The sequence below is a fragment of the Macrosteles quadrilineatus genome, unplaced genomic scaffold (genome assembly GCF_028750875.1).
Source record: "Macrosteles quadrilineatus isolate MER2022 unplaced genomic scaffold, UCM_ALF_1.0 Scaffold_2__2_contigs__length_208266976, whole genome shotgun sequence".
In the NCBI taxonomy this organism is placed as follows: Eukaryota; Metazoa; Arthropoda; class Insecta; order Hemiptera; family Cicadellidae; genus Macrosteles; species Macrosteles quadrilineatus.
In genome coordinates this window covers 133752730-133765835 of record NW_026542595.1, presented here as the reverse complement: position 1 = coordinate 133765835, position 13106 = coordinate 133752730, and the positions used below count along the sequence as shown (strand labels likewise).

At 34.8% G+C, this 13106-nt stretch overlaps 2 protein-coding genes across 4 annotated transcripts; one reads left to right on the top strand and one right to left on the bottom strand.

Annotated features, from left to right (window-relative positions):
* The first annotated feature begins 649 nt into the window (after positions 1 to 649).
* On the top strand, positions 650 to 5783 carry LOC128987903 (uncharacterized). Of its 2 annotated transcripts, none has more exons than XM_054408989.1 (4): positions 650 to 734; positions 1850 to 2005; positions 2952 to 3119; positions 5607 to 5783. In XM_054408989.1, the coding sequence occupies exons 1-4, from the start codon at positions 654 to 656 to the stop codon at positions 5757 to 5759; spliced, it is 558 nt and encodes a 185-aa protein (XP_054264964.1). In that variant the 5' UTR covers positions 650 to 653; the 3' UTR covers positions 5760 to 5783. The 2 variants fall into 2 exon arrangements, with proteins under 2 accessions (XP_054264964.1, XP_054264965.1); XM_054408990.1 differs by lacking the exon at positions 650 to 734 and adding an exon at positions 1377 to 1431.
* An 800-nt stretch (positions 5784 to 6583) lies between these two features.
* LOC128986528 (protein lethal(2)essential for life-like) lies at positions 6584 to 11730 on the bottom strand. 2 transcript variants are annotated; one of them, XM_054406937.1, is made up of 4 exons: positions 11620 to 11730; positions 10297 to 10423; positions 8064 to 8237; positions 6584 to 7135 (listed from the first exon to the last, which is right to left on the bottom strand). In XM_054406937.1, the coding sequence occupies exons 2-4, from the start codon at positions 10408 to 10410 to the stop codon at positions 6809 to 6811; spliced, it is 615 nt and encodes a 204-aa protein (XP_054262912.1). In that variant the 5' UTR covers positions 10411 to 10423; positions 11620 to 11730; the 3' UTR covers positions 6584 to 6808. The 2 variants fall into 2 exon arrangements, with proteins under 2 accessions (XP_054262912.1, XP_054262913.1); XM_054406938.1 differs by lacking the exon at positions 10297 to 10423 and having other exon boundaries at positions 11620 to 11689.
* Positions 11731 to 13106: the final 1376 nt, after the last annotated feature.

Below are 13106 nucleotides of genomic sequence, written 5' to 3'. Positions count from 1 at the left end.
TGTTGATATTATTGTACAAGTTTTTAAGTTCATGAATAGCTAACAAACTAATGTTACTCTATTCAGAGAACAAATATCAGATGTGGTAACCCATTTTCAGTTAAGACTAAGCTAACAAATAAACCAATTTCTAGTGGGGAAAATAATGAACACAATTGAATCCAATAGTTTTAAAATATTTCTTTGCGAACTTGGTTCACAGAAATATTATGGATGTCATGATGTATTTTGTACATTTTGAATTGTTTTATGTTGATAGATTGTTTCATGTTGTAAATAGTTTGTTGGAACTTTGAATTATTTGAAAGCTTAAACAGCATTAGTATTAAAGCAACCATAAAACCAGGAATTCACAACATGGTTGCTAAAAATAAGCTTTTTGGAACTTTTCAGTATTTTTTGCATCCACAAACTCATTTGCTGACAAAATATGAGTTTTCCTTGTTTGATTACATCAGTCAATTTATTCCAGCACCAGTGCAACAGTGTTTAACAAGTTATCTATCCTCCAATCTAACCTATTGTCCTGACATGGTACATATGAGATCATGCAGTGAACAGCTGATAACTATGATGCGTGATTCATAGCAATTCTGTCACATATATAACCAGTATGTTTGCCCAGGTATCTCTCTTGTTTGTTGCAGCTTTCGATGGTCGTCCACTGTGTATGTGTTATTCTCCTGACGATCTATGTATCCAGTCTAATATGGGGAGCCAACGGAGAAGAGAGTGTGAGTGAATTTTTGATAGTTTTAGACAGTTGTAGTCTTATTTCGTGAGTTTATTTTGAAAAAAAAAATTGTTTTTAACCTACAAGTATAAAAGAGGATGTTGGTTTGTTTGTATATTTGTTTGGCAGTTCACTCAGACACCGATGGCCACGAAACTTGGTACATACATGTATAATTTCATGGAATAGGTTTATACACCATCGATTTTGTGATAACCTTCAGGGCTTAGCCCTGGGACCGTCTTAAAGGTATCCATGTCAGGGATTTTGAAAGAATTTTAGTTAGATTTGTTTACTAACAAAACACATGCAAGTAAAATAATATTGAAGATGCATCAGCTGTTACATTTGTTTTCATTTATATTTATTTATATAGTTTGTGTACTTTTCCCTGAGTTAACCTTTTGATTCTGCCCACGAATCCTAGAAAAATACCGGTATGGATCATAAACATAAACAAATGACGTTGTTGGCCCGAATCCTATACTAATAGCATTGAACATATGTTTTGGCAATTCCATTTAAGCAATGTTAAATATTGTTTATTTTCGGGCCAAAAACATCATTTGTTTATGTTTGTTTATGTTGTCTTTTCTAGTATTCATGATTCTGCCACACAGTTTGATGCAAATACACAAGAGATTTTAATTTAAAAATCGATAAGTACAATATTAAGGCTAGCCTGTATAATTATCATGGTAAGTGTGTGTGTGTGTGTAAGTGTAACTGTTTTTACAGTAGATTTTGTGGCCCACATATTCTCTTCTCAAGTATTCTTGCCTCGCTGCAACAACTAGTCAGTTACCAATTTACCTCAAGTTAGAGTAATCAGAATCAGACAAATCAGAAGGTGCTGTATCACACCTGAAGAAATTTTCGAAATGTTTAAGGTTTCATTTGAAAACTAATTGCCATATATCATTGGGTTATTGATTTTTGGTATTTAGACAAAAATAACTGCCTAATTACTTGGACTACCTAATTTCTTCGGTACCTGTAACTTATCCTTCTGCCATCGTATTTGAATATTTGACCATGGTTGTGGCACCTTTAAGGATCTTGATGTTTCACTGTTATTTACACCACTGTCCTATTACCAGCTACAATATTTTTTAGGGGCCGTACAATGTAGTCTTGGAAAGTGTCAAGGATTGCGCAGAAAAGGGTACTGGCGAGATCACAGTCACCGCCAAGGCAAGAACTGATGAGAGTGGGAAGATAGTTCACACGGGCTATCTCAAACTACCCTTCGGTTTAACAGACAAGCTTAAGGTAAATGGTTTAAAGTTAAACTAAAGCTATACTAAGATTTGATTTTTGTAATGAAGTGTACGATCATAGCAAAGAACATTTTTAAAGACAGCAAAACAATATACTGAATCTAGGTAGTGAGGGCTTGGGCTACAATTTTTAATGTGGTTGTGCTCTTCGCTCTTTATTTTGAATTGGGTTAGTTTATTTTGTTTTTCTAAAAAAGTAAGAATGAATATTTGATCACAGTACTAACAAGGGCTCAAATTGTGGCGAAATTGAGGGTAGAGGCATCCTGAAAAATCTCTTTTAATAAAAATGTGGATGTTTTAGAAAATTTTTTAGAAAAACTCATTTTACAGATTTTTTTTGTATTTTGAACTGATTTTCATTGTTCCACCTAAAAACGGTTGAGTTAAATAAAAACTAGTTTCATACTTTCCCCGAAATAGTAGTTCTAGAAATCTAGCTAGTCTGAACAAATCTGAATTTAAAAGATCAAGAGAAATAAGGAGATATGTGTTTAAATCTTTAGTTGTCGTTTCACTCAACCTTTTGTTATTGCATGAAGTGCTTGTGATACAAACATATTTCAGTATAACAGCAGGTTCGAGAAGAGGTAACATTTTACAAGAAACCACTTAAAGAATTTAAAAATGAGGTAGGTGGCTTCCTTTAACTTGCATTTGTCTGTCCACATGGGCCACAGAACCCTGTGCAAACAACATATCAAGCAAATCAAGGGGTGCGCTAATACAGTAAAGGGTGAACTGTACTGACACTAGAGACCTTGGGCGCAAAGTCTGGCGCCAACTGAGCCACCGACTCACTAACTGTTCTGTGGTTGTGTTGTATTTGTTTACAATTTGGAAAAACTTCTTTTGACTGTCATGAAAGATTTTTGATTTCTTGCTTCTAGTTTTTGACAAAGCCTCAATGAAACCAATAACATTCAAACCCTTTCCAGGCACAAGGAGATGCTTCAATATTGACTGATGGGAAGTGGACACCTATTGGACTCATTTGGAAACTGGGACTCCCTAAGGGCTGTAGCAGCATAAAAACTATGACTCCTATCTGGTTCCAAATGTTGAAATCCGCTAACATTCAGAACCCGGAGTGTCCAATACCAAAGGTAAGTAAAGTCATGTCTGACCGTCTTAATTTTCAGGTTCAGCCTACTTCACAAATTGTTTATCAAATTAGACTTGACAATAAGTCTTTAGCCCTTAATGTTTATTGCAGGTACAAAATCAATTTGTTCTCCCCCCTCCATAGATTGGATTCTTTTTAGTGATCTATCAACCAGTATATTGTTTAATCTGGTATCCAAGATCACATGTATCCTCGTGAATTATTACTATTAGCATTTTCATAGTTGAACTTATTGAATTATATACATATACGTATAGTTCACTGTACAGATAAAAGTCATCGGTGATTTGTGGGGTTTAAACTCAGGACAAGGACAAACTGCCTTCTTTGAAAAAGCCAAAACGCTTAAATAGTGCACTTTTTCTATTTTATTTTGAACTAGCTGTTTGCCCGTTCTACGTACAGGAATCTAGTAGTAAGTTAAAACCTTATATTCAGAACAGGAGTTGGTTTGCATATTTAGTGTGCATTTTTCCAGTTACGATGGCAAAACTATAACTGTTTAGGAACACATATAAACCTTCTCAAATACAATATCTGACAGTTTCAAAGCCAAAACGAATGCTTCGCAATTATGTCACCCGATCGTGTTAGTCCATATTTTATATCAAACGATGAAAGGATTTGCTTTACAGTATAGATCTATGAGGCATAGCCCTAAGATAGGCCTGTAATTTAAAGTTACTTTTCACACTGGTTAAAAGTAGTTAAAACACTACCTCAACCTCACTACTGCACACTTTATTCGGGTCGAAATTGTTATTAACAATGGTGCTCTTGTCTTTTCCACGAAAAATAAGGACATTAATGCGTTACCAACAGACATACACACACAAATACAGAATTGAGTCCACACAACATTTTTGAGTCCAGACAGAAAACGCTAAAAATTATACAGTAAGACATCAATTAAATTTAATAAGCAATAAGGTGCAATGTTTATAAATAAATAGTGAAAATAGTTATGTGTTTGTATGTAAAAATGATTCTTACTGCTACCACCGGTTCTAAGAAAAAGTAGCAGTACCAACAACCAACGTTTTTACATTTGAGAAAAGAACTGTAGTACCGTACTTACGACTAATGCAAACTATCCTTCTAATCAAACTGTATTATAGGTGTTAATTCATCTGTTGGCAAATATATAAATAAATAAATGCACAGGCCACAAAACATGTAACATGTAACATTAACAACGTAAAGCTTTAAAAACTTACTATGGTTTGCTAAAAAAACTTTCACTTGATGTGGTGCAGTACCGAAGTTATTAATCTCCTTTCGTTTTAATTTTGTTTTTAAGTTTTCGAAAATCAAAGTTATTTTCCATTAATAGCATTATTTGTAAGCAGCTTTTAATGTTAACATATTAATGGCAGTTTGAAGAAACCACCTTTATCCAAACAAAGGTTTTTCATTTAAAAGATTACGTAATCTCTAAACGTTAATCGGTAGGTACATATATCTAGCAAACATTCGGAGGAAATGTGACAAAAAACGCACAAATCTGGGGTTTTGTACGTTTGTAGTTTTATTTCCTAAGTAGGAAAAGTACCGATATCGTTGTCGAAATGTAAGTAAGTAGAAACCAAAAGTGACACATTGGAAAAGCGAGTTTAGCTACATCTGTTAAGTTTAACCTCCGTTACGGTATGATCACAGCGAAATCAGACAGATCTTCCAAAATCGCAGCAACATCCACGATCACCCACTGCAGTTGTGATTTTTTACTTTGCACTTTACACAACTGTCCTTGAAGCGCCGTCAATAAGTGGAAACCTTTGTAAGCTACGGTATTGGTGCCGATGATTAAAAAAATTTAAGTTTCCTTGCACTAATACAACACTGATTCACGGTATTTTCCCCGGTTATCAAAACTCAAGAACAATGGTTGCACTTGCGATTAATTAAACCGGTTAAGTAAGGCACAACGTTTTTAATCTCACTAGGTTTGGATGTGCTGACTAAACCTGATCGGAAATGGTTGCGGTATTTGTAAACAACTTTTAATGTAAACATATCAGTGACAGCTAGAAGTGAGAACTAATCCAAACAGCTGATCGTTATTTCATAAAATGTAATAGTAAACATTGGGAGAAAATTTGACAAAAATCGAACAAAATTGGGTTTTTGATGGTTCGTTATTTTGTTTTCAAAGAAGCGAGGCCATGTTTTTATAGCCAAAGACACTCTCACCAATCCAGTAAATACAGAAAAACGATTAGAACCTTGATCGGTACTCTAGTTTTCTAGGAGTAGGCCGCGTAAAATGACATTTTGGCGTTACAGTCGAAGTCACAGAATGGACAAACAGACATACAGACAGAAATTGAGATAAGACTCGTTTCGGCTTTCTTAGGCTATGAAACGTAAAAATAACCAAAAACTGCATGATTCTAAGCAATGTACAGAGAAAACTGTAATTTTATTTATATAGATTTGGTAATTCTTATAAGGTTACATTTTTCAGGGAACCTACCACTTTATAGATTATCATGTCAAAGGAAAAATTGCCAAAATGGATTCTATGCGATTTGGGAAGTATAGAGTTCGGCTAAGTTTCTCTAAGAACAGTCAAAAGATAGGCTGTTTACACTATGTTGCCAGCATTGTGCCCAAATAAAAACTGTTATCAGCTTGAAACTACCACATGGATTTTTTGTTGAAACCTCAGTTTTCTCTTTTCTCAAGAACAACCTCTTGCAAATTAATATACCTTGATGACAATTTTGTGATGAGACGTTTACTCTGTGGTTGTCAAGGTACTTAATACTTAATTAAACTTCTTGACACGTCCATTTGCTACAAAAAAGTTTTAATAGGTAATAATAAATTTAAGGGGGAAATTAACAAAGTTAATTAAATGTTTTATAGCAAATTTCATCCATAGATTTTTGCTATCAAGGGGTTTGCATTGTACATATTATGAATAAAGACATATTTGATATGATTTGCCATTGAAGCACCCAAAAATAAATAAATTTCTCATTTAAAAAGTCCCACTTTGGTTTAACTAACAAGGACAATCAGAGGAATCTTAAATCCATGTTAGACAGATTCATCTGATTGTTGCATTTAAATTACATTTAAATTAGGTTAGTCTTAAAACTTTGTCCTGCCTAAATATATACTGGTATGGTCTAATTTCTTTACTACTTACTTTGTTAATTTTTACTAAACTTTCTGATCAATCCTTGTACCTACTCAACCCTAAGTCTCAATAACTTTCTCTTAACTAAACTAAGTGAAGTTTACCTTTGTCGTAAGATTTTTTATTGTTAATGTTCGTTCCTACTTTTGTTAAACGATTGTCAATGAATTGGGTAGAAACAGAAAGAGAAGAAACAACTTTTATTGTAAACTTGAGTTTATTTACAAACTATTTAATAATACAAATAACTCTTTCAGGAAACAGACTTTAAAATTAATAACTATCTGAAGCAGACAATTACGTAATTTTTCTACTAAAAAACACCACACACAAACATTACTAACTTACAAAACATTGAAAACAAATCCATACCAACATTTCAAACAAAAACATGATGGAATCAAATAAAAAATTGTTTATTCCAAGAAAATCTGTTTCCTGCAGTGAACAAGTAAATAAATTAAATTAAAAAGTAAATAAATCAGTCTTACAAGGTACGTATTGAGGTGAGACCTCCAGTCTTACTTCTTCTTCTCCTCTACCTGCTGTGGATGAGGTTCAGCTACTTTGAGGGCTGGAGCGTTTGTATGCAAGATCGGAATAGTCCTGCCGACCTTCTCATGGATTTTCTTAGGAGCCTGCAGCTGCAGAACTCCGTCAGAAGACAACGTAGTCTGCAGTACACTGGCGTCGACATCCTCCGGCAGGTGGTAACGACGAGTGAAATGCCGAGAAACGAACCCGTGGTGGTCTTGACGCTCCTCGTGCTTTCCCTCGACAATCACAAAGTTGTCGACGACCTTCACTGTCAATTCTTCAGGCTTGAAATGTTGCACGTGCAACGTCACCTGGACAGTAAAGATTGTGTTAGTATACATGAATCAATGTAGATGGTCTAAATGGTAGATGTTGAGTCAGCGCTACAGGATTAGGGCCCAAAAGAAAGCAATGTCATATGTTTGGATCCTGGTACGGCCACTAACTTTTATCAGTACAGTTCACAGTTCACTCTGGCACTGTACCGGCTCACCCCTTGTTTTGCTGGATACGTTCCATGTACAGCAAAGGGGGCGACCGCCCCCCCCCCCTCGGGCATACATATATATTTTTTTACTGCATGTAATACAGTAGTGCATGCACAGTGTGTAAAATAATTTGTCACACTAACTTTGGACAAATAAATGGTATAAAACAGCAATTTTAGAGACTTGGTTTACACAAACTTTTTGGTGGTACCCCCGAACACCCCAGCTCCCCCACAGTTCACCCCCCCCCCCTCCTTGTGACTGTTCTAGATCCACCACTGGGCTTATATGGACGGGCAAATACAAAATAAGAGGCCTCAAACCTCTAAAAAAAAAATGCTTTTTGAAATTTGAAGTTGGATCACTTGAGAAAATTCTTTGATTTGTATGAACATTTGGAACAAACATGTTAAGCCGCTTCTATTTGGAGAATTCATAAACCAGGTCAACAACTCTAAGAAAAATTATTTTGTGTTGCTAAATAATAAAGCCTTATAGTCAAAATAAAAAAAAATTGTTACTGAGATATTTAAAGTGCTAAACACATTACTGTCTTAAATGTTATCCTACAAAACGAACTATTAATCTGTATGTACATAGAGTGCTTGATTATTACACATTTATGTAGACCACCAATTAAATCTAAGAGGATAAACTTTTACCTTACAAACCTTTTTACAACTCAAATTGTAATTCAATAAATCACCCTTTGAAAAATTTGACTTTTCAAATATATCCTAGTTAGGCCTACCTTGAAGTGTTTCTTATCATTGACAATGGTTGCGTCAGGCTCCACTTGGCTAAGCAGTTTCCAGGGTGGTACTTCCAGCATGGAGGGTGTATGAGGCATCCCGAATCGGTCGTAGTGTCTCGGGTGATCCATTTCGCGGATAAAGTCTCGCATCAAGAACGGAACCAGCGACATCTGCAAAAGTTGACGTTATATATTGAGCATACTCACGTCATTAAACTCAAACATAAATAACATGAAACACACATTAAAATTGCTACATATTTTACGGATAGGATGAAACATCTACTTGCCCATTCAAAGTCAATGGCATTGTTTGTTTGTGTGAAAAAAAAGCATTGGTGAAGTTTTATAGAAAAGTTTTAGTAAAATAGATCTCAAGTGAAATAGTATATTTCATAACAAGAGTAGAAAGTGACCATTACTAAGTAAATTCCCCATCCTTATGGAACAGTTGAAGCCAATTTTATCGTTAGTTCTGTCCGGTTTTCTGTAGATGTCGTGTTTTGTTTACAATTTGTTTCTTGCTATTTCATTAATTTAAAACCTCGTTTAACCAAATAAAACTATCTGATCATAATAAACAATAACTCGTCCATTAGCTATATACCCAAACAGTGTCACAAATAATGAAAAACTAACCCTAAAATAATAGAAACAAATTGTAATCAAAACACGACATCTAAACAAAACCGGACAGAACTAACAATAAAATTGGCTTCAGCTGTTCCATAAGGATGGGAAATCTACTAAGGAACTATGTTTTATCTATGGTAATACATTTGAATAAGAATGAACCCAAATTTTTCGGACCCACTCGGCTCACGGGCCTCTCTGCTCGCCGTTTCCCGCTCACCGGTTCGAGGGCCCCCTCAGCTCCCGGGCCCCCCCCCATTGCGGGCCCTTCTGTTACGCCACTGCAGCTTGACGTTTTTAATGGCAACACTCCCTTTCACACTATGGTATCCGACATCTGGTTGAAAACACTGTACAATTTTATGTCAGGTCTATGTTTCTTTTACATTACACGTTCCTGACTGTATGGTGGGATAATTGTGTTTAAAAAGTCTTGATAAACATAAACAGTGTCCAATTGACAGGTCAGATTGAATACGATAAACATTGCACAGCTGATCTATTTACACTGGCTGGTGGGCTCCCATTGGAATAAAAACCGTACAGAGTATTAAAGCTTGCATTTAACCATGTGTTTCACTGACGCATAGCCATGGCACGACAACCAACCGCTCGGTTCAGTGGACAGTCGACGATTGCAAGAAGGCGGCACAGGCACAGTTTTCCACTGTCGCCGTAACCTTAGTGTGAAAGCTCTCATGGTCTTCTTTACGTTAGCGCTCCTTTTACACAGCACGGTCTAAAGTCGTTAGGCTACTAACAAAAATTACCCATGTGGTTTTCAACAATAAGGCGAAAACCGTATAGTGAAAGGAGAGTGTGTGAGTGGTTGAATGAGTGTATAATGTGTGTAATAACTAGTATAACGTTTAATATTACTGACTAAGATGAGTCGATTTTATTTTGGGTCATTAAAATTCTGGTAAACATTGACAGCTGAATTCAGTTTGAAAAATGTCGTTGATAATAATATAGTGGTAGAATTTATTTTTAGTCATACTGCAGCTAAAACAGCCGTTTTTAATGTATTTTGCGGGTCTAAAGCAGCTCTTTTTCTCCCCAGTGAGTAAAAGTCAGCTGTTGTTAACTTATTTGGAAGCTTGGTGACTTGTCAATAGTTTTACAAAGTATAATGTACACTAAATATAATCGTAATGGACAAAATTATTCACTTAGTTACTTAACATCATTGTTTGAAATAGCAACATTTAAAACAAGTTACAAGTTGTTTGTTTCTTTACATGTAAAGTATTTTTGTTTTTTAACCTAGTTTGCTTAAATAATGGTGCAATATGATGAAAAAGCTTGTGAAACCTTGTCAAAAAGTGATGAAAATATACTATTAGGAGTGCTTGTGAAGTAGTACCATTGAATATTGGATACTGAAGTATTAATAGTAGTTGTGTTACAATAATAGTCAAAGGTAGTACAAATAAAAATTTCTCTCCCAAACAAGTTAGAATTAAAAACAGCATGAAAAATGAAAAAAATAATGCATTAAAAACGAAGATTGCTTTAAAAATCATGTTGGATAAACACCAAATTTTATTTAACGACTTTCATGCTTTGTAGTATTTGAGAATGTTGAACCCCTTACATTGTATGAGCGTGTGTGTGGTAATTGAAGCAAACCCTGAGAAGATATTCTGCTCAGGGATGACAAGTTCTTGAAAATTGAGCTGGTAGACCGCATGACAGGCATAAAGGACATTGTGTTTTGGTACCTAAAAAGGTGACGATACTTGTTATTTTTGACAACATATTATCTGGTATTGTCATCTAATTTAATTTGGCAAATTTAATAATCGCCCAATAACATGCGATGTTATAGTTGTCCAATTTGAAAAAGAAGTTGTGAAAGGTAGTTTGAGAATGAAATATTTCAGGAAAATTTCACCAAGTAACAATGATGAGAGAAGATCAAGGTATTCAGACAATAGTGTTTAATATTTAATTGTTCTTAGCAGTTTTTAGAGTTTAGATTCTCTCGTGAAAGTTTTAGTAGGCACTGTACTTTGCAAAAATCTCCAAAAATACAAAAATCCTAAAGAGGTTTAAGACTAAGACTACAGGTATGCTTAGACAATGCAATATTATTTATAAAATTAAATCTGGATTTTACTATGTATTTGTGCACAGTTTTCAAAACCAACATTAATTATATTCAAAACATTTCAAATTTTTCTACTAATTAAACTGTAGAAGTATGCTATTTTAGCATGAAATAGACCTCTTCAAATAGTAATTTCTGATTATAAGTCAACCTTACAAATGTACTTATAAATAACCTGAAGTAAATAGTAAATAAAAGTAAAAACTTACAAGGCTATTAAAAAAATTAGCTAGCAGCATACAAAAAAGGTTGTAAAACACAATAGTTATTTGTGTAACTAGTGTGCGAACTGGCATTTTGTACTCGTATGTTACACATTATTTTGGTAAATAAATAATGTATCATGGTTAGTTTTATATTGAAATGCTAGTGTTCAATATTAAATAATTATTTATTTTGAAGCTGATTTCTCTAAATTAAAAATATTAAAGCATTAGCTCGCTATTGCGGGAATAGCATGCTGCTTTGGATACTGAAATCTTCTTGATTAGGTAGAACTGGTACATCCTTAAGTTGTACAAATTATATTGTAAATTTTGTTTGATAATGGTAGTTTTACAATGCACAAATTAGTTTGAAAAATAGGCAGTCTTTAATAATTTTGTTAAATAATGCAAGTGTAAAGTTCTTTGTGAGTCAAAGAAATTATTGTTACGCGTTTTTAAATTAGTACCTAAAAAATTGTAAAGTGTTTCTTAAATCATCGACTATTAAACTGCTTTTAATTTTTTAACCGTATACCATTTTACTATTCATATCAACTGTGGACACTTTACACAACAATCATTACTAATAAAACACACTTACGTTTAGAATATCAGGAACAACAATGAAAATCAGAAAATAGCGTGAACAAACTTTTGTAAGATCTTGTATCAACTCACAACATCGACTGGCCGGCTCCCGCTAGGGTGCGCTTTTATATTGGGTATACGACCACAGAAAATATACTACGACGCATCCAGAACGTTCTAGAACATTCTATGAGTTTCCACCCTTGTCTAATTGTCCCCTCTCTCTTGCACGTAGGCCAAACTGTCAACTGTCAAATCTTTATCTCTCTCTTTTCTCGTCACACCCACACAGTTCCATTAGGTTCCTTCCTACACGTTTGTTGGCTATAATCCAGTGCCAATAACTGAATCATGAATCATCATCGATTAGTTTTCCATTGTTGATTGTGTTTCAATAGTAATGGGTTTATGTAAAGTGTAGGAAACTTACAGAGATTAAATTTGTTGTGTAAGTTGTTATTTCTATTTCTAGAGAGTTGTTTACATTTTTGATAGCAATGATAGCGAGAAAATTATGTTGACGTTTTGGAAATAGTTATTTGTGTAGCTAGCAAAGACACTTTGCGCTTGCGTTACATATTTATATTTTTCCTACAGTCACCCGACAAAGTTGGCTTCCTTGTACTGTTTATAGTACAGAAAGCTGCTAATTGCTGCATATTTATACTTTTCCGTACGGTTTATACTTTGTCGTACGGTTTATACTTTGCCGCACATCAGGATTCCAACGAAACAACACAAAACAGCGTGGTTCTATTATGCACGTAATCCGTGTACGCTTGGAAATAGGTTGGCAACACTTAAAGATAATAATACTATGAGCAGCTGATTGACTATTATAACTACGATTTAACCTGTCATTTCGTGTTTATAGTTTCGGTATTTCTGAACTTTCTGGACTTTTCTTTTAAACGTTTTTAAAACATTCCTACGATCTTAATAAACAAGAAAATACCTTTAAAGCATTTTTTTAGGCGCGGAAACCACTTCAAATTACAAAAACATACGGAACTATATTCTCAAAACGCGGAGCACATTTCTTGCCGAGGAAAAATAGTGGAGTGATACGGACCGCGGGTACTACTTTCTCTAGGGCACCATTTGTGTTGCCAGCTGCACCTAAATACTTGTTGTATAGTGTTTGAAAGACTAATTATTTATATGCTTTATAGTGACTGTAGGAAAAATATAATGTGTAACACGAGTGAAAAAGGCCTTTGCTGCACTCGAGATCATTCCGCACGAGCCGCATGATCACCTTGGTAAACATTGCTCTCGTGTGCAGCAAAGTGCCACTTTCACCACTAGTTACACAAATAACTATTTCCTACCACTGAATGGAAACGATCCCATTGCCATGCCTGTAAACAGAACGCAAAGTAGCTCATTGCCGCGCGCGGCAATGGGTCGTTCTCGCTCGCTAATCAGTTGATTTCCCAGTTGTCGTTTCTAGACCAATCACAGCCACGGATCTGGAACGTTAGTTAACGACCGGTAACC